This window comes from Aspergillus ochraceoroseus, assembly GCF_002846915.1.
Source record: "Aspergillus ochraceoroseus IBT 24754 chromosome Unknown P175scaffold_1, whole genome shotgun sequence".
NCBI lineage: Eukaryota > Fungi > Ascomycota > Eurotiomycetes > Eurotiales > Aspergillaceae > Aspergillus > Aspergillus ochraceoroseus.
This window is the reverse complement of record NW_024468476.1, coordinates 1,489,632-1,509,506: the sequence shown is the minus strand read 5'-3', so window position 1 is coordinate 1,509,506 and position 19,875 is coordinate 1,489,632. Positions and strand designations below refer to the sequence as shown.

At 49.1% G+C, this 19,875-nt stretch overlaps 10 protein-coding genes across 10 annotated transcripts; 6 read left to right on the top strand and 4 right to left on the bottom strand.

Moving 5' to 3' along the window:
- Positions 1-137: 137 nt before the first annotated feature.
- Positions 138-749, top strand: P175DRAFT_0553460 (uncharacterized protein; the record flags this gene model as incomplete). Its single annotated transcript, XM_040900493.1, has 2 exons — positions 138-369; positions 428-749. The coding sequence occupies 2 exons, from the start codon at positions 138-140 to the stop codon at positions 454-456; spliced, it is 261 nt and encodes an 86-aa protein (XP_040755568.1). The 3' UTR covers positions 457-749.
- A 521-nt stretch (positions 750-1,270) lies between these two features.
- Positions 1,271-2,420, top strand: P175DRAFT_0513207 (uncharacterized protein; the record flags this gene model as incomplete). The annotated part of the gene is made up of 7 exons (XM_040898735.1): positions 1,271-1,399; positions 1,449-1,572; positions 1,665-1,752; positions 1,814-1,897; positions 1,962-2,026; positions 2,078-2,271; positions 2,297-2,420. The coding sequence occupies exons 1-7, from the start codon at positions 1,308-1,310 to the stop codon at positions 2,418-2,420; spliced, it is 771 nt and encodes a 256-aa protein (XP_040755567.1). The 5' UTR covers positions 1,271-1,307.
- Positions 2,421-2,802: 382 nt separating this feature from the next.
- Positions 2,803-4,473, bottom strand: P175DRAFT_0469887 (uncharacterized protein). The gene is made up of 7 exons (XM_040895018.1): positions 4,154-4,473; positions 3,963-4,067; positions 3,672-3,893; positions 3,466-3,608; positions 3,310-3,377; positions 3,218-3,248; positions 2,803-3,162 (listed from the first exon to the last, which is right to left on the bottom strand). Exons 1-7 carry the CDS (start codon positions 4,331-4,333, stop codon positions 2,850-2,852), a joined length of 1,062 nt encoding a protein of 353 aa, XP_040755566.1. The 5' UTR covers positions 4,334-4,473; the 3' UTR covers positions 2,803-2,849.
- Positions 4,474-5,414: 941 nt separating this feature from the next.
- Positions 5,415-7,320, top strand: P175DRAFT_0505867 (putative amino acid permease; the record flags this gene model as incomplete). The annotated part of the gene is made up of 6 exons (XM_040898140.1): positions 5,415-5,552; positions 5,633-5,703; positions 5,760-5,956; positions 6,009-6,386; positions 6,448-6,797; positions 6,868-7,320. The coding sequence occupies 6 exons, from the start codon at positions 5,415-5,417 to the stop codon at positions 7,318-7,320; spliced, it is 1,587 nt and encodes a 528-aa protein (XP_040755565.1).
- A 193-nt stretch (positions 7,321-7,513) lies between these two features.
- On the bottom strand, positions 7,514-9,446 carry P175DRAFT_0469883 (histidine phosphatase family protein; the record flags this gene model as incomplete). Its single annotated transcript, XM_040895017.1, has 3 exons — positions 7,514-9,029; positions 9,084-9,243; positions 9,308-9,446. 3 exons carry the CDS (start codon positions 9,444-9,446, stop codon positions 7,676-7,678), a joined length of 1,653 nt encoding a protein of 550 aa, XP_040755564.1. The 3' UTR covers positions 7,514-7,675.
- Positions 9,447-10,769: 1,323 nt separating this feature from the next.
- Positions 10,770-11,811, top strand: P175DRAFT_0497291 (uncharacterized protein). Its single transcript, XM_040896249.1, has 3 exons — positions 10,770-11,065; positions 11,126-11,173; positions 11,241-11,811. The coding sequence occupies exons 1-3, from the start codon at positions 10,951-10,953 to the stop codon at positions 11,552-11,554; spliced, it is 477 nt and encodes a 158-aa protein (XP_040755563.1). The 5' UTR covers positions 10,770-10,950; the 3' UTR covers positions 11,555-11,811.
- Positions 11,812-13,046: 1,235 nt separating this feature from the next.
- P175DRAFT_0520128 (uncharacterized protein) lies at positions 13,047-13,613 on the top strand (the record flags this gene model as incomplete). The annotated part of the gene is made up of 1 exon (XM_040899139.1): positions 13,047-13,613. One exon carries the CDS (start codon positions 13,047-13,049, stop codon positions 13,611-13,613), a length of 567 nt encoding a protein of 188 aa, XP_040755562.1.
- Positions 13,614-13,884: 271 nt separating this feature from the next.
- gpi10 (putative glycosylphosphatidylinositol-alpha 1,2 mannosyltransferase) lies at positions 13,885-16,303 on the bottom strand (the record flags this gene model as incomplete). The annotated part of the gene is made up of 5 exons (XM_040893280.1): positions 13,885-15,247; positions 15,302-15,459; positions 15,497-15,679; positions 15,730-15,960; positions 16,037-16,303. 5 exons carry the CDS (start codon positions 16,301-16,303, stop codon positions 13,885-13,887), a joined length of 2,202 nt encoding a protein of 733 aa, XP_040755561.1.
- A 278-nt stretch (positions 16,304-16,581) lies between these two features.
- car2 (ornithine-oxo-acid transaminase) lies at positions 16,582-18,734 on the top strand. The gene is made up of 3 exons (XM_040896248.1): positions 16,582-17,435; positions 17,506-18,207; positions 18,265-18,734. Exons 1-3 carry the CDS (start codon positions 16,923-16,925, stop codon positions 18,448-18,450), a joined length of 1,401 nt encoding a protein of 466 aa, XP_040755560.1. The 5' UTR covers positions 16,582-16,922; the 3' UTR covers positions 18,451-18,734.
- A 575-nt stretch (positions 18,735-19,309) lies between these two features.
- On the bottom strand, positions 19,310-19,687 carry P175DRAFT_0527622 (carbohydrate-binding module family 14 protein; the record flags this gene model as incomplete). The annotated part of the gene is made up of 1 exon (XM_040899541.1): positions 19,310-19,687. The coding sequence occupies one exon, from the start codon at positions 19,685-19,687 to the stop codon at positions 19,310-19,312; it is 378 nt and encodes a 125-aa protein (XP_040755559.1).
- Between the last annotated feature and the right edge of the window lie 188 nt (positions 19,688-19,875).

The following is a 19,875-nucleotide window of genomic DNA, read 5'->3' as shown; positions in this document are numbered from 1 at the left end:
ATATATCGGATACTCTATCCTCCCCCCATCGATTCGCGGAGTCGAATTATGCATTGACCACTGCGCCAGCCACAAGGGCCATTTTCTCTCGTTTCTTAGTATCAAAATAAACTCTATTATAGACCCCCGCCGCAACAATGACCCAACTCAGCAACGCTGCTATCATTGTCATCGTCATCGTCGCCTGTCTGGCTGCTGTGTCCCTCGGTGCTGCGCTTTCTCGCCAATATTCCCCCCATGATGACCTCCAGCGATCTGGATACTCTCGCGAGCAAGAACTGTACATGCGATCCGTGCGGATGAAAAATATGGGCATATTCCGTCGCGAGTCGGGGCCGCCAATGATGACCAAGGATCTGGAATCCGCATGTATGTTTTTTTTTTCTCCTATGTATGGGATGGGATCTAACTGTTGTGTGTATTCTAGCGACTGCTGGGGACTCATCGCGCTACTAAAATCCCCTGCGCGAAGCAATCAAAGAATTGAGTTAACGAGGCACTACTATCAGTGCTATTCATGAAGGAATACTGGCGGCGTTCAATATCGGGTGTTAGGAGGACATATCAAATTCGCATGTTAGGCTGGGCCTTGCACTGGATATCCAACAGGTATATGAGCGATTTTAAGTGTATAACTCTACTTTTATGAGGAATGAAATATAAAGTATCTAAGTTAGATAGTCATGATGATGCTTGTCTTGCAGCAGCTAAACCCACAACCCCCCCCTTGGAGGCTTCCCCAATATATCTCTCAGATGGGTTTTATTTACCCACAAGCGACTCTTCGCCTCCATACCTCAATCATTCTCTAAGTTGAATAGCATTTTGCACCCCGAGTAAGCCGTCGAGGCTGTGCCCAGACCGGACCAATCGGATCATCTCGGCAATTCTTTCCGACTTAGTTCAAGTTGGCCTCAGGCTGAACTGTTGTAACAAATTGAAGCCTGAGGCATGCTTGTCCAACATAACTATCAGATCCTGCATCTATCCTAACCTACTTATTATAGACACAAAAAATGCATAATCTGGGTTGTTTATTTACATACCCTGTCATGGAAATCCTTGAGTTATGGCAACATTAATGATGGTTTTGATGTTCTATGATAGATATCAAATTCTAATAATGAAATGAAATATACATGAAGTTGTAGAACAAATTCACAAATTTAAATCCTGTGGACCACCACGCTAGGTAACTTTTGGAAATGGTTCGAAGTTGTCGGGAATGAAAATAGAATATTCCAACATCCTTATTGCAATGACTTCCACCATTTTCTGCCCGCAACGCTTACCTCCGGATTCATTTTATGTCGCTTCTTAAAATTGGGCAGGTACTTCGAGGCAGGCTGGGAAAATATGTGATAACAAGACAAATACAGGAGACTGTCTGGTTCGCACAGTATGTGGCATTCGAGACTGGCGCTGCGTACTCTACTGAGTTTTGATAGGAATCAAGCCTGTGAAACAGTTGTGATCAAAGGAGTCCACGGTCATCCCCGTGTAGAAAATGAGAGAGATGTTCTAAAACGCTTCCGACGCTCAGCAACTCATTTACGGCCAGTAATTGATGAAGTGCAAGAGCCAGCCAACCCCCCCCCCCCCCCCCCCCCATCATTGTCCTGAAATATCTAGAAGATCACCTTCTGAACTCGTCCAAAAACAAGACTCTTAACCGGAATGAACTAAAGTATGTTGCAAGGTGCATACTGGAAGCATTGGATATCCTCCACACCGACGGATACGTACATACGGGTCAGCTGTTTAAATTGGACTATCACGCAGCATGAGCTAACTAACTAGCTTCAAATTACAGATGTCAAGCTAGACAATATCTTCGTGAATTACAAGGATGGGGAAAACAGGTTTTCCGATGTTCAGCTCGGCGACCTTGGCGGCTGTTATCCTGTCGACAGCTCTTTTGCGAGCAAAGGCACGCCTGTAGGGGCGGCCCTGTGGTCGAGCCCCGGAAGTGCTTATGGAAACACCCTGGAACACGGCAACAGATATTTGGTCATTTGGCACAGCGGTGCGTCAGGCAAAGGCTCCACTCAAGAACAACGCCTAACATTGGTTATAGCTAATCAGCCTAATATATGGGGGCGACTTCAACCTTTTCAGACCCCGTACGGTTCCTTATGGCCATGAAGAATACAACCTTGAGGTTCTGAAGCAGCAGTTCCGCTATTTCGGTCCCTTTCCTGAGAAATACGCGGAGATTGCAAGTCCCGAAACTGTCCCCGCGATCTTATACCTGATGCATGAGATTCCCCAGTCACAAACGACTCCTTTTTCCCAGACAACGGAACGTTGAGGTGTCTCTGAAGGATAAGGCATTCATTTCAAAGATTATGATGCTGGATTGGAGAGATAGACCGACAGCAAAGGAACTTCTCAGAGATAAATGGTTTCAAGCAGACTAGCAGGTATTCAACTCTCATTACCGCTCACCGTGCCCGCCAATCGTCCCTCCTCCTGTTTGTCTCGACATGTTGTCTTCAATAAGATCATCGCTAATACAAAAGAGGTTTGCTCAAGGTGAGCATTGAAGAGGACTTTGGAAGACAAAACTAATTCATAATGCTAGAGAGCGCGACCATTCGAGCGAGTCTAACCCTCGATCTCACCTTTAGGGTTGTGTGCTTCAACGCTGAGGGCGACGGTTCCAACCAGGCATGTCCCGGTAACCCAAAAACCCAAAAACTTGAAAATGGCCTTCATACCAAGAATCTCCCAGATTGTAGTGACTAGGCTCCAGACGGACGATATACGGTCTTTTTGACTAGAATTGAGGATGAGGTCATTAGAATTAAAATACGTATAATATATATATACTTATATAGGTATCTATCTTAGTGGATTTCGAAATCGACTGTTTTTGTAATCATATTTTGTTGGATTGAGTCACCCACTAGCTCCTGCATACTTTCCGAGCCATCCTTCGAACTCTGAAGTGGTCCATGAACAGAACTGCGAGTTCCTAGATCATCGTTCATTGCGTGATTGCGTGAAAAATGGCCGGAAAGCGACGAGATGGCGTACTTGTCGCCCGAGAAGCCGTGGCGCTCGGTGATAGCAAACGCGTTCAGACTGGGTTGCATTTCGACGATGAGGCGACCAAGAGATGGGATGGCAGTGGTGATGATGCTGAAGTTCATCATTATTCTGGATCCAGTCAGTCTTTGCGCCTTCCCTCTCTTGTGGTTGTGTTTTTACTCACTGGTTCCATATCGTCGAATTGATGCTCGCCCCTAGTTTCCATTAGCAGAAAGAATACTCTATGCGTGGCTGGCAGTGGATAGAGATTGTTACATGTTCGATCAGATGAATTGATTGCCACATTCACGTAGTGAATCTGGACGCCGGTCACCACACACACCCTACTACCCGTTAGATGGAAGATGGGTTGCAGACTCCGACTACTACTACTACTACTACTACTACTACTCCATAGGCAGGGATTCGTACAGCAAGCGAGTGGCAAGCATGGCCATGATCCGAAATCGTTTCCACCTGCTTATTTGGACTTTGTGGAGCACGATGCAGGGTAGGAGAACTAGCGCTGCGTCGGTAAGGATATTCACGGCACCGATGTAACCAGCCAACGCTTCCTAAGTGGATTCCCATAGTTCGTGAGCATTGATTCCTTTCTTCGGGTTGAAATAATAACTTACCCGGTTGAGGCACTGGCCGGTGGGGTCCCATGGCCGAGGCAGGGAGCATTGAATAGCTAGCGTTGGGATCGAAGACATGGCCCACAATGCTATTATCGCCATCAAGCCCTGAGTTCCCCGCAACATATATCCATCGACCGTCAAACTTCGCGCAAGCAACGCGATGGAGAGTTTGCTGCACGTAACGGAGGCGAGAAGGAGGATTTGCATGGTGTACGCATACTGGGAGGACGCATTAGGATGGCTGGTGGACAAAGACCCGCGTTGTGCGGTGGAAGGGACTGTACGTACTTTATCGAATGAACTCAAGTCGCTGCTTGAGACTACGCTCATCTTCTTACCGAGGCCATGATCGATTGCCAGCTGAACAAAAACGGTCTGCAGAAATGCCAGGCCCTGTGGTTCATATGGTTATTAGAAACACATTCCCCAACGCACATACATACCCATACATTCCGGATGGGATTCGGGATGGACCCTACCGTTGCGCCTGCGAGAAGGATATCGTCTGGCTGAATCACTTTGGCAATATACCATCGCGTGAAGAGCCGTGCAAACACCGTAACCACAGTCAGACTGAGCAGAGTATAGGCTGCGACGGCCACAAACCCACTGTGATCGGTCTCAGAGACGGGGAAAATGGGTGGCAGAGTGCCTGCCATGTCTGTTGGCTAAACATAGATCCAAGTATTGGTGGATATTAGCAGAATCTGACACGAGAGGAAAGATTAATAAAGGAACGAATGCTCAAGAATGAATGACTTGCAGTGGTCCTTAGGGCACTGCAGGTCCGCAGCACGAAATTTTACTACGATATTTTGTTTTTTTTTTTTTTTTTGATTAGGTTCGATAGCGTGCGAGGAGAGAAATAGGACATCCAATCGAATACATTTCATCTCAGCCCCTGATGGAGGATCCGATATGATTAGGAGGCCAACATCCGACGCAACCCTTCTCCTCCGTACTCCATATGTATGGACCGCACGAAATCTCAACTAGCATTACGGCTAATGAGATGGTTTCACACTCAGACCACTCAAGCTTTCTAGACCAGCCACTACCTTTGTCCGCCAAAAGGAGACTTATCTGCGACGAACCAGGGACCTGTGGGGGTATACAGACGTTACATCGGGCCATGTGGAACTGGCGGAATCCCCGCAGAGACAGAGTCCATACTCCATAGTATGGAGAAATCAGCCCGTGATAGGTGAGACGATGCTATCTTCCTTGTGGGATGGTTGTTGGATTATCGGGCTGTCGGATTATGGGCACATCGAGGAATGTCCTCGGTCAGGTTCTAGACATATCTATGGTAATTGAACAAGAGCATCCGTCTCTCATTTTGTTTAGACCCCTGTTCGTTTTCACGGACGTGGTGCCGAGGGCAGACTTATATCACAAGCCAATGCACGTATAATCAGTAATCCTAAGGCTAGGATGTTGTTGAGGCTATTCAGGGGTAGATTTTAGCAGCATTCTCTACCTATGTACTCCGGAATTTCCTCATCGGCCTGCTGCTCTGACGTGGTTCCACTATTCATAGCCTCGACTACGGAGTACTAACTAGTCATTAATCCACAATCAATCTCCCACAAGTGTAAGCCTAAGTTTCTTTACATCTCTCGTCGCCCTCGATGTGGTGAGATATGCTGTGTCCGGGTGTTTTACTCTTTATCTATGCGCATATAATGTAGGGCTTGGTTATCCACCAACAATCTCCATGACAGGTTTGCAGTTATCGTCATGTCGGAAGATACAATAGAGTTGTCGCCATTCGGGAAAAATGTCAGAAACCAAGGCGAGATGAATCAAAGAGACCTCAGTCACAGTGCCGACGATGGTATATTGTCGAATAATACCAGCGGAAGACGACAAATGGAGGTAAACCCCCCCCCCCCCCCTCTTCCTTTCGAAACGAGGGATTATAGTATTATGATTGCTAATTCTATGCTTGAGGGAAGAGAAAATTCGGGTCGCTCTCCATTTTGGCCCTATCAGTCACACTATTAGCATCTTGGGAGTCCATCGCTAGGTACGTTCGTAGCCCGATCCGTGTGGTCCTAGAAAATAATGGATTCATATGTACAGCGGATTCTCCCCTGGTCTGCGCAATGGAGGACCAGCAGCCTTGGTCTGGGGAATGGTATTATCCATGACCGGAACAATGGCGCTCGCCTTGTCGCTGGGTGAAATGGCGTCTATCTGCCCGCTCGCGGGAGCCCAGTATCACTGGACTGCGCTTCTAGCACCGCCCAAGATCAGGGTATTCACCACTTGGATGCAGGGTATGTGGGCAATTCAAGGCACGGGATAACAATGCTGACCGTTGTTTTACAGGCTGGATTACAGTGTTCGGGTGGCAGGCTGCTGTGACCAGCATCTGCTTCCTCGTCGCCACGCAAATTCAGGGGTTGATCATTCTGAACCATCCGGAGTATAATCCTCAGCGCTGGCATGGAACCTTGCTGATGTGGGCTGTAATGCTGTTCTCGTTTTCCATGAATGTCTTTGCGGTTCAGATCTTGCCTTTACTCCAGCTGTTTGGCGGGCTGATGCATGTGGTGATTTTTATCGTGCTGGTTGTTCCTCTAGTCCTGCTATCGCCGCGGAGCACAGCTCAGTTTGTTTTCACCGACCTCTTGAATCAAGGCGGATGGAGTAGTGACGGCGTGTCGTGGTGCCTGGGAATGTTGACCGTCACATACTGCTTTACAGGTGAGCTTTCCTGCTGCAGGAATTCAGGCTGTTCCGCCGCCGTACTGACCATTTTGAGCAGGATTCGATGGCGCCATCCATATGAGCGAGGAAGTGCGCAACCCAGCCAGAGTTATCCCTCGGATTCTCATCCAAACCATTGCCATCAACGGCACTCTGGCGTTTGTCTTCACTCTGGTCCTGCTGTTTTGCATTGGGGACGTTAGCAACGTGTTACACACATCGACCGGCTTCCCGATTATCGCCATCTTCCACCAGACCACTGGCTCTGTAAGGGCGACAACAGTCATGCAACTCACCATCACGATTCTCGGCTTCGTTTCCAACATCGCCGTCGTCGCATCTGTCTCTCGTCTGACCTGGGCCTTTGCCCGTGACGGCGGCCTGCCTTACTCCAAGTTCTTCGCCAAAGTAAAGCCATTCCCATATCTGCTTCCATACAGAACTCCCCCTCCCCCCCGGGCGTAACTAACGAGATTAGGTTGATGGAAGATACCAGATCCCCTTCCGCGCCGTCTGCCTCGTCTGCTTCACGGCCATTCTCCTATCCCTCATCAATATCGCGTCAACCACCGCCCTCAGCGCCATCCTTGCCCTCACCACCAGCTCTCTGTTTATTTCCTACCTTATCCCGATTTTCATGATGACCTGGAAGCGCCTCCGAAAGGAGCCGATCAACTTCGGCCCGTGGACGCTTGGCCGCTGGGGCCTGGCCATCAACATCTACGCCATCGTTTTCGGCCTCTTCACCACTACTTTTGTTTTGTTTCCGACGGAGATCCCCGTGACCGCAACCAATATGAATTACAGCGGCCCGGTGTTTCTCGGAGTGACTATCCTGTTGGTTTTTGATTGGGTGGTGAGGGGGCGGGGGAGGTATGCTGGGCCCTTGAAAGAGTTGATCCTGCACGCTGGTCAGCAAGATAGGCAGTAATATAAAATGTTAGGCCTTAGAATTCCGAAAGACTGTAGTTGTATGTCACGCAAGTAGTACTCCCGCATCATTTAGAGACTAATTTTAGGTCTATCACATATCAGTTAAACAAGCCAACCGCTACTCTTTCCACAAGCGCCTTTATGTCTGATGCATCTTTTAGAGCCGACAAAAGACTCCCGGTATTCAAGTTCATGGGTAATACTTGGCAGTTACTGTACATGTTAGTGGTGCAAAACGGAGTGGAATTCTATAGTATCAGACTGCTGCGATTATGGCTGGAGAGAGGCATCAACCCTTCAAGCACACTAATAATTTTCAGCAGCAAGTCCACAAATTATCACATTCATTCCGTTTATAATAGCTTCGCAGGGACCCCATCATGTACGGATCCGTACTCCCCGATCTCCCAATCCCCCGTGCATGAATACTCAAACTGGGCCCTTTCCAGGCTCTTCTTCTGGATATCTAGAAAGGTGGACAGCTCGCACCAGCCATCATCTCTTCTCCCACACTGCTTGAAACTGGAATACATTGGCAACGTGCGCTGATTCAGCAGAAAATGCACATAATGCGTCTCTCCAGTCCCGGGAATATAAGGATCCGCATGGCGATGTCTCGATCTACGATGCCTAATCTCATGTGGCGACCTGATGATCTCGATGTTGATGCGAGACGCAAAGGGGACGACCCTGTTGGTGCGGAACTGATGATGCCTGGGAGGTCCCGAAGCGGGCAGGAATGAAGCGAACTGCTTGAATCCCAAGGCAGTGAGCACGGACACGAGTATAGTGTCGTGCGTGAAATCCAGGTACAGCGACTGGTTATGTGGGAAGGTGACTGGGTTAGCGTTGAGGGTCAGATTTGCGGCAGTTGGCCCACCAGACACGTTAAAGGGGCGGTCCTCGACTCTCGCGATGAACTCTTCCACCCAGGTGATTCCCTGCGCACGCCCAGTGGGGCTTTGAAACCCGGACGCAGCGCTGAACCAGATGTCACTGGCGTAGGAGAAGCCTTCCCATTCCTCGTAGTTGAATAGCGGGCAGAAGGGACTGTACCCGAGACTGACCGTTTCATACGCACAGACAGCTTGGGCGTTGTAACTGTCTGACACCGTCCAGTCATATTCCCCTGACAATTCACGCAGTTTCTTGGTGCGATGCCTTAGATACTTCTCCTTCCACTGGTCCCGGGGCGCCGACGCATACTTGCCAAAGGACCGGGCGGAATTCGGACAAGCATTTGTCGACATCAGCGAGGTATTGAACCCTTTGGCTTCGATCGCGGCGAGAATGTTCGCGTTGTCTCTCCAGTCGAGGCCAAAGAACCCTGATACGAAGTTTTCGGCGCTTTTCAATATCCTATCTTTGGTGGTGGTCCGAACCACGAGCTTCGACTGGTTGTTGTATAGTGCACCATAGTTGAAGAAGTTTAGAATCCCGCTGGCGAACAACTCCTGGCGACCGCGGGTTACAAGTATGTTTTCTCCGAGGCCATACACCCAGTGGTTGAGAAAGGCAAGTTTGCCAGTGAACACGGCATTCTCTGCGGCAGCATTCATAATCTTCTTGCCCCATTTTTCCAAGTGCTCGCCACCGGTTGGATATCGCGAGCCATGCCGGTGGAGGAGGTGCATTTGGGTAATATCCGACCCATCTGGCCGCGGATATTCATCTACCCCCCAGTCCTTTTCGCCTGGATAGTAAGGACTGGGGTTTATTGCATCATTAGTTCGAACTCAATCCAAACGATATTCGGTCGACCCTTGCCTTAGGTTTCCAAGGTGATGAAACGCATTTCGTTGGCCAGCGCCGTGTATAGGCTCTGATGTTTCTAAAGGATAATTTGCTCGGTATGTTGTATGGCCAAATGGAGCTGGGTTTGTTTGGGCCAGAAATGGTGCAGCCCCGGTAGCCGTTGGTCCTGAAACCCCCCATCAGTTCTCTATATGTATTGATTACAGTCCCAGGCTCGCGTTATTTTGCACCTTGAAAGCTTTGAGGTCTTGTTTGGAACCAATTTGGTTCGGACGTGCTACTCGGGTTGAGAAGGACCTGCTGCGCCACCCTGGCGGTCGCAACGTTTGAAATCCCAACTATCAACACGATGATCTGGTCAAGAAGCATGTTTGGGTACAATATTCTAGCTGATACACAGCTTCGTATGGAGCAGTTGGCTTTTCTGCCCAGGTGCCGTGCCGTGTATGGCCGCAGCAGTGTTTATCCGAAAGCAAGGATCCAAAAAGCAATGAATGTGGAAGAGATCGTAAAATCGATTTATCTTCCTGGAAATCAAAATCAAAATATGATACGGATCTGTTCGCCTACGTAAGTGTGCCATAATTTCCTCCAACACTTCCGCCTGAGGTGGGAATCTCAATGATGTAAATACAGTTGTGGCGCATGGAGCTAGAGTTCAGGAATCGGATCCCAAACATACATACGGAGTACAGCCTCTCGAAATGGAATTGGATGATCTACATGCAGGGCCGCTAGCCACCGCCACCTCCACGTGAAGTGGGTAGTGATTGTATATGGTGTTGATCGGACGCAGGGACTTCGATGTCTTGCGATGCTAGAGAAGAGACGGATGGCATGATTCTTCCCACCCCTAGTGGTTTATTTTAGGTGGTTGACATCACCAATGAGAAGGACCTCATAGTACGGAGTATTCTGGTTCTCCACCCTTTTGTAGGATCCCAGGGAGGTTTGCTGAAATCATTGACGTACAGAATATTGCAGGTGTGGATGCATCGAAAAACCGAGTCAGTCGCTGCATTACTCTGTATGTATGGTAAACTGCAATTTCCAGCTGATCAACTTCTACTTGATGCTCGCGTTGATGTTTATTGTCCAGGTTTATATCCACATTCACCGCTAGTTTTTTGCTCGTCCTATCCTTTACGTGATGAGGAAGTCGTTTGCACACTATTGAATCAAAAGGGGGAAATTCGGCGTACAGGATCTCTCTGATAGGTCTAAAATTAAGTACGAGATCAATTACATCAAATGCATACTTCGCGCATGGAGTGAGCTGAGGTGGGAACAGATTGTGGCTTGGAGGTTAATCTTTCTTCAAGTATGTTCATAGAATCAGGGGAACCTGCGTGGGAGGAAATGTAAATGGATGGTCAACTGAGCAACTATATTCAGCAGTAGGTTCAGAGAAGCACTCGAAATGAATACGCAACAACCTCCCTACGGAATACTCCGTACGAGTCTTCAGAGTCCAGACACAGAGACCGGAGGAGTCCCGGGGAAAGTCTCGACTAAAGATGAAAATCAGCGGGTGGTGTGGATCTTGGATCATCCCTGGCAATTGGCAGCTAAAATCGAATGTTGCAATATCGTGGAGAACAGCAAAGACATGTTTCAGTAAATATTCTGGGATCGACACATTAGACCAGAGGGTCATGATAACTACGCCAATTGCAAATTAACCTGGGGTGGGCCTATACTATTTCCAGGCAAACATGCATGTCTTAAGAGTCGATGTCAATTCTCCCTCTCGTTTAGCCACGCAGAGAGAGAGAGAGAGAGTATAAAACCCCCAAGATTGGCCTCATCGTCACCAAGAGCTCGGGATCAAAATCAAAAACATTCAGAGCCCTCCTGCCATTCATCATTCACAATGAAGTTCTCCCTCGCCACCATTGCTGCGTTTGCTAGTGCAGTCAGTGCTGCCACCCTTCCTGCTGCCTTCACTCTCGTTGCGCAGAGCGGTTCTACCATTGTCACTGACGGCGGTGTGTTTTTATGTATCTTGCTTGGGGTTCTTTCAATTAAAGCTAACTCTCTCATTTCAGAATACCTTTACCAGGGTCCAGATGCCGCCGGCAAGGAAATCGCTATCTGTAAGGCAACCAACCATTTCTCCCCCAAAACCCCGGTACTAAACACTATTTTTGCTTCTACCCATAGTCCATTCCGGCACCAACGGTGCTGTCAGCTTCACCTCCAAGAGCGAGACCCCTACCGGATGGCAGAACATCTACGTGATCGAGAATGCGGTTGATCCCGTCGGTCTCACCCGTCCCCACTCCGGTGCTATTCCCGATGGTGGAAACATGCTCGGATTCGGTGTCAACGACCAGGGCTATTTTACTCACGACGGAAACGACTACTTCTCTGTCGATGGCTACGGAGAATCGCCTGAGAAAACCATCTTTTGGTACGGTAGCCACAACAGCGAGTACATGGCTACCTACCTGACGGTTAAGGAGTACAAGGAATAAACTACTAGTACGGTTTCTGAGCAGAGCATGTTAACAGGTATATATATATATATCTTGAGATAATTTCTGATGAGGACGTCATATCTCATATATGAAACTTGACCGGGATTATAATAAATGTGATGTTCATGCCCTATCTCAGGACACGTCCATAGAGCCATCGAGAATGAAGGGTTGCATTTCTTTTTGGAAATTGTTTCCACTTTTCTATAGCATAATAAAGCATAAGTACGGATACTTAAAAACCATGTAACCAAGTGGATAAAAGATGATTATTGGCCTGAAAAGTGGAAATGAGTGAACATGAGTCATTCTGGCTCACTCTCACTCATGGCCTGATTGGAACTAGCGGTATCTTTTATAACAGGTATTTTACAGCCCCTATACTTCATCAGACTTGAATCTCATAGTTACCTAGTAGTTCCTGCATCAGAATGAGTAATAGTGAGTGGGTGATATTAAGGCTCAAGAGCTAGATATTGAGGCCTTGACAAATATCATCCTAAATCATCTCGACTCATCATGTCTAATCATGGTGGTGTGGCCGTCACTACAAATAGCCAGTAGAAGTGTAAACAAAGTAGACTCGCAGCCGCAAGGGAGAAGAATTCAGGATTCGAAGTGAGCCTGTTAACACTGCTACAATAACGGTATGTCAATTATTTTTATACTCTACTCCATCCAGAATGAAGACACAGCCCGCTGCCGACTTGCTTCGCATTATGAGGCCTTGGAGATGAAGAAAACAGGAAGAACCTCTCTGAGTGTTATTGGGCCGACATCATCTGACTTTACATCCTCTACTATTTGAGATATGCCATCAACACTTTCTTAGATGCAGATAAGCTAATACAAAGGTTGTGAAACGGAATGGTTTCCTCCAAGAGAGATGAATTATCTATCATGTCCGCCACGATAGCCTCATACTTCATAAATACATGTGTAATACCGCGGTACGAGCGGACATCAATCGGAGCCCCACCTATTATTGCCCCCTCGCCAGCCCAGCATTCAAAAGCACTCTTGTCCCCCAGGCCTGGATCTTCTTGTCTTTCCCCTCTTACCTCCCTCATCGCGTAAGCGAATACCTCAAAAGCTAGAGGAACTTCTCACTTTCTTCTTCTTCAGACGCCCGTGCCACCGGGTCGCCGCAGACCCGGCCTAAAGTATATCACAATGGCTGCCGCCGCAATATCAGCAGCGAGCGCCGCGCGCCAGACCGCCGCAACCATCTACCTGCTCGGAAGACAAGTCTAGTCAATATCAACACCACTTCTCTCCCGACTCCTTCCTCAGCGACGTTGATTTCCTGACGTCCTCGTCCTTTTCCTCTTCATCCTCAACTCCCCACCTGTTCCCTGATCTCCCAGCGGCCTTCCCCCCCGCTGATACTACACCCTTGTTCTATAATCCTCTCCAACCCCAACCCCAACCGTGTTTCTTCTCGGGGCCTGCCGCCTCGAATTTCATCGACATCACCCTCCAACCCTGCATGGGCTTTCCGGATCTCCTCGACAGCACCACAACCGGAATAGACTGGACAGCCTTGGACTGCCTATCTGGTTCTTCGGAGCTAAATGGGACGCCGAATGTCTTTGAGAGTGCATCCCCTGGTACGTACACACATATATGCTCGTTGAACCGACCTAGTAATATGGGAACAAACACTAATCAATTGAATGAAGATCCTCCTCCGCCTGGTCCCCAGCAGCAACACCAACCAGCCCCGGATGCTACAAAATCCACTACCAGTGCGTGGTCGACTAATAAAACGGTGTCGATGCCATCAGGAGCAACACCAACATCACTGTCGACCCCTTCTCCGGCTTCCCGGGAATCATCTCCTAAGCATACTGCCGCCGCTTCTCGTGTCTCGAAACGGCAACTGAACACTTTGGCTGCCCGCAGATACCGCCAGCGACGCATCGACCGGATGAACCAGCTAGAGGCGGAACTGGAGGCTGTCAAGCGTGAACGCGACGAATTGAAAATGCGAGTCTCCAAATTGGAGGGGGAGACTGATGCTTTGAGAAGTATGGTTCAGGAGAAGTCGAGGTGATGCTTCGTTGCGTATGGAAACTATATATATATATATATATATATATTTTTCTTTGACTTGACTTTTTGATGACGTAGCCGCCAAGTAGCCAGAGTTATTGATTGCATCTTAATTTAGCAAGACGAAGCTGTGCAGGCCACTAGATTATTAAAAGAGTGAGGCACATGTGGGGGGAGACATAAACGTAGAAAAATTAAAACAATTACATTAATTGCGTACGCTGCAATATGCTATATATGGTTGAAAAAAAAAAAAAAAAAAATTAACCAAATCAAGACCACAAATCTCGATTGGTCGCTTTGGACTTCTTTTTCCCAAACCCAGGCCATTTCCAGGAGGGAAGTTTCCACGTCGGAAATGAGACATCAGGTAGCTGAATTCCAAACAAGGTAACTCGCTTGCGTCGTTCCCACGGCCACGACCAGGACGGAGTGGATGATGGGCTAGTCCACCACCACTGGAAAGAAGACGATTTCTTGCTACCTCCAGCCTCCCTTTTGAAGGACTGAATGACACGGTCAAACTGGCGATCTCGTTCCTCGACCTCGCGTTTCCGCTTTTCTGCTCTCCAGCTTTGCTGCTCATTCGGGTCGAGGCACCAGACCACAACGTCGCCTCGACGACGCCAGTCATCATGCCAGGCAGTATTGTATGTTCTCCAACACTCTCCATACGACGAGCTTCGGAGCAGGCTATTGAGTGTCGGCTCCAGTTGTGCGAAAAAGATTAGATAATCTGGCCATTCATGCGGACTACTTCGCTGCGTGGCTAACGATGGTTGGCTTGGATGGGTACGGTATGAAGGCCTGCGCGGAATGTATCTGAGACCGCCAACCATGTTGTCACGTAGAAACCGTTTAGGATTATCGTAGAACTGATCGGCTTCATCTCGATATACCGCTTTCTGCGCCTCACTTAACCCCACCGGTGGCTCACAAGATAAAGCCCACCCGTGAATAGAGGGCTCGACGAGGTGGGAGCGCCAGGGGGTGCTATGGCAAGGCATGAGGAACCCGGCTGTGATCCCGACAAAACCATCAGCCGCGGAGCTAGCCTGCTTAGGTGCCGCTGGTTTAATAGCGGTCCCATGAATCTCATGCTGATCCCTAAGATAAGACAAGACGGAAATGACTCCAGAAGCGTGAAAGACGGTAGTATAAACGGCAATAACAATATTGACCAAGACTAGGAAGATGAAAGTGAGTCTCCTCGGAGTATATCGACGATTAGTGCTGGAGATCGCGGGAAGGAAGAAATCCACCACGGGCGATGCGCTAAGAATGTGCAGCGATGGCAACAAAGGGTATATGAACCGTACTTCTTTGTGTGAAATCAGAGACAAAGATATGGGCATAATCAAGCAAATGGACGAAAGCTGCAGGAGGATGGGATATCTGGGTGTTGCACGTGATCCAGCACGTGTCAGTCCCCGGTACAAACCCACAAGCGCGAATGGTAGTGCTGTAGTAAGGAGGAGAGGGTATCCTTGAGATGCATAGTAGTGCCAATCGTTTCTGCCATAAAACACAGCCAGTGACTGTGCAATGTTAAAGTGCAGGAATCTTAGGGGCGGGAAGGTCCAGATCCCGTAAAAGACGCGATCAGACAAGAGGGAAATAGCCAGGACAGTGGATCTGAGTAAAGGGTGAGCCTTGGGTATTCCAATCGGGGGAAAGACACCGACTCACCCACAGAGAACAGCTTCGCGAACCAGAATCTTTCTGCTTGCCCAAGAGCTCCGGTACAACACCGCAGTAGCTAGGCAGATCCAGATGATGATATTGGTGGGGCGCAGAATACACGCAAAGGCTGCTAGCAAAAGGCATCGACGTAGTCTATATCTGTGCTCTTAGCGCGATGTCATGGTGCACTGTCGCTGAAACATACCCAAGGACCATATTATCATCACTATTCGTTCCGCGCCCACCGGCACCACGGGACGAACCTAGAGACCACTCCCAGGGCCATGAGTACAAGGCAACTATTGTTATGGTAGTTTCCAGACAGTTGGAGAGTGTCCGCGTAGAGCAAAACCACTGCCAAGGGCTTAACACGGTCAAGACCAGCTGGACACGGATCAGTCCCAGACACCATCAGCACAGAGATCTTAATATACCGTTGCCCAGGCCTCATAGCCCATACTCCCATACACATATTTAGCTAGTTTCCACGTATAGAAATCGCCGAGGGCCGCGATAACGGCCTGCGTTATCCCGGGAGCGGCGACGAGAAGGTCAGCACGGGAGGCGGGGGCGAGGCGGACGGCGCGTGCGAGAAGGTCGGCAGAGGAATACACCGCAGCGAAAATTAGCGGATGCAGGGAGGATCTCAGCTGATGTGTCCATTCCTGTTAAGCGACAACATTGCATCATACATTAGTCAAGAGAACAACACAGATGGGAGGGAAGTGAGGGACTACTAACCCAGGTAATCCAGGGCCCCTGACTCTCCCCGAAGGCGATCTGCCACGCGGGTTCCAGCGACTGAAAGAATTCATCAGGCTGGAAGAAGGTGCGGACCGTTAGGGCATTGAGAAGACGAAAGGCGATGAGAAAGAGCAGGATGTTATTGTTAGAGCCTCTGGGGGACTCGGAGGGGTTTGTTTTGGAGGACGCGGGTCGGGGCCTGGGGCGTAGAGGCGGCGACTGGAAAGACGACCGAGAGGAAGAAACAGAAGTTGAAGACGACATGCTTCAAAATTGAAGAAAAACCCCTGCCCCGACAGATCTAAAGATCCCAAAGAAATAAGGACTAGAGGAAAAGAACCAGTCTGGAGTACGGCGTACGTAGATAGTCACTAAAACCATTCGACCGGCCCGATGACAAGCGATGGGATCCGCCTCCCACATAGTCGCAAGCTCAGTGGATAGAATAAATTAGCCAGGGAAAAATGAAGCCATCCACAATACTCTGGAACAACTTAAGGCAGGTTCTGGGACCAGTTAGAAAACAGCCGGTGAGTGGGCCATTTGGCATCATCGTCATTGCAGTCACTCCAGACGGATATACCTGCACTTAGAGGTCTAGCTTCTTCTTGCGGTGACACGGATGGAGGGTTTCCCACATTCCACTCCGGGTTCTTTTCTTCTCTGTTCGCTGCCCTTAAAGATCCAGACAATCCCTTCCTTTCAGTTGGCTACAATACACAACTTTCTTCTCTTTCAAGGTGGTTCTTTTAAACTTTTCCCCCGGCTCAGTCCATCTTGACTTATTTCTTCCCCACCATCGCCACCAACGCTCCTGTCTCACCACCATCACCACCTTTTCCTTCGCGGCAATACACGAACTTGTCAGTCCCCTCTTACAACTATGGCATCCAACGGCACCAACGGTCACCATGCGAATGGTTCGAATGGCACCAACGGTCACGCAAAGACTTCTTGCCATACCGCCTCCACCAACGAGGCCATTCAGACCGAGAAAAAATTCGCTGCCCACAATTACCACCCTCTTCCCGTCGTATTTGCCCGTGCGAAGGGTACGTCGGTCTGGGATCCTGAGGGCCGTCATTATCTCGATTTTTTGTCGGCGTACTCTGCTGTCAACCAGGGCCATTGCCATCCCAAGCTTGTAGCTGCTCTCGTGGAGCAGGCCTCGCGTCTGACTTTGAGTTCCCGTGCTTTTTATAATGATGTCTTCCCCCGCTTCGCGGAGATGGTCACCAAATATTTTGGCTTCGATATGGTCCTCCCCATGAACACGGGTGCGGAAGCCGTCGAGACGGCGATCAAGATTGCCCGTAAGTGGGGTTATAAGGTGAAGGGCATTCCTGAGAACCAGGCTCTTGTCCTGAGCGCTGAAAATAATTTCCACGGTAGAACTGTAAGTACTCCAGTAGCCATCGTTGCTTTTCCCCATCGCATCTTAAATTAACCTGCGACCTCACCTCTAGTTTGCCGCCATTTCTCTGTCTTCTGATCCCGAGTCGCGCGAAAACTACGGCCCTTATCTTCCCAACATTGGCTGCCACATTCCTGGTACCGATAAGCCCATCACGTACAACGATAAGGCTGCTCTGCGTGAGGCCTTCGAGGCGGCGGGCTCTAACCTTGCTGCCTTCCTCGTTGAACCTATCCAGGGTGAGGCAGGAATTGTTGTTCCCGACGACGACTATCTCCAGGAGGCGCGAGCTCTGTGCGACAAGCATAATGTGTTGCTGATCTGCGACGAGATCCAGACCGGAATTGCCCGAACCGGAAAGCTCCTCTGCCACGAGTGGAGTGGAATTAAACCCGACATGGTTTTGCTGGGCAAGGCCATCTCTGGTGGCATGTACCCTGTGTCCTGTGTGTTGGGTAGCAAGGAGGTTATGCTCACCATTGAACCTGGTACCCATGGTTCCACTTATGGAGGTAACCCTCTGGCTTGCGCGGTCGCAATTCGCGCTCTGGAAGTCGTTCAGGAAGAGCACATGGTCGAGCGCGCAGAGACACTCGGTAATCTTTTCCGTAGCGGATTAGAGGCCATCGGAAGCCCCGTTATCCAGACCGTGCGCGGCAAGGGTCTGCTCAACGCCATCGTCATCGACGAATCAAAGACCAACGGGCACTCCGCCTGGGATCTCTGTATGTTGATGAAGGAAAAGGGTCTTCTTGTAAGTGTTCCCTGCTCAGAGTCGTACCGGCTGCACTCGTGTACTAATGTCTTGTAGGCCAAGCCAACCCATCAGAATATCATCCGCCTTGCTCCCCCCATTGTTATCACCGAGGAGGAAATCGCCAAGGCATTGGAGATCATCAAGGAGTCTGTGGAAGAGCTTCCCTCTCTCTCCGGTGAGGCCGAGGACAAGATCATCCCTCCTCCTGAGAAGAAGGTCAAGATCGGCGTCGAGAACTAGGCGCGCAACGACACATAAGGGCCGCGACGCTGGGGATTCAACACTTCGAGAAACGGTATCCCACAGATGCCCGAACACACCGAACAGAGGTCAAGCCACGCCCCTGTTAGTCATCGGTGACAAGGCGCATCCCGACCGGGAGCAAACGTTGGTGACAAAGAGGACAGCACTGCGATCGAAAAGCTATCGCTGTTATCCCAACGAATATTGTTTTAACGATTCCTTTTAAAGTCCACGTCAGAGGAAGCTTTGAATGCCGTGTTTTTTTTTTTTTTTTTCTCTTTTTTTCAGATATTCTTATTCAAGATTCCCAGTATTCAGGAAGCGTTTGGAGTTGATCTGTTTTCAGCAAGAGGCAAACACAAATTAGCAGTGAAGTCACGAATGTCGGTTTTATTTCTGTAGGAAGAATACCTAAAGATTGTAGGAGGAGAGCTTTCATCAATATAAGGAAAGGGAGCTCTGCCCAACCCCGCCCACAAGCCAACTTGCTTACCACCAATAACAAAATCCCTCATAGAACCCCTAAATGCCTCTATGCTTGTTGGAGCACCCTATCTGAGATAGTATCCGCTAGTATCTAGGTATCTAAATTATATCGCAGAGCCCACGGAGAATTTAACCCCAAGCAACCAGTACAATCTACGCTTTACCTAGTCCATGCTTGAGCCTGGCCGCGTTTCTCAATTAAATATTATGTATTTTTGTCTTCTTTTCTCCGCCTCCAATAGCGCAGATATCCAACTCCAAAGAACCTCCCCAAAGAACATTCTCCTTATTCAGGCGTTGTCGAACATTTGACGACATCATGGAATCTCCTCGCGAACACTTGATTCACCCCCAGCAGACCACCACCCACTCAATGGCAGACATTGCCCTGGGTATCGCAGGTTTGCGTCTTGCGGTTAAACGCTGTGCCCATGCCACAGTATTGGCGAACTTTCTTTCCGGGCTCCTCGCACTGATAGAAGGCATGGCAGTCCGTATCATCGGCCCAGATCTTTCCCGGTGTGCATTCTTTGTGAGGGGCGGCAACGGCCTGGTTGAGGAAGAGCGAGGCCAGGAAGATGGCAACGGTGGAGATGGAAAGGCGCATTTTGGTATTGCTTTGCTGGGTCGCTGGAAGTTGGGTTGAGACTTGGTTTACTCGGATTTGGCTGGGCGGGAGGAGCGTACCGTTAGGGTTGTTTCTCGAGTGTCTAGGATGGTAAGGGCTTGTATTGCTGTTCGTGTACATTTCGAAAGAGAACCATTTAGTTTATATGCAATTTTTTTTTTGTCCCTGAATGTCATGTTGTGTAGATGTTGACATGACATGTCTTGCTTTCGAAAGACTCTGCGTTGAGCTATCGGCGATCTGCAACCAACGACTATGTCGGGATCTAGGGTACAGACAATTATTGAACTTCTTTTCAATATTATTGT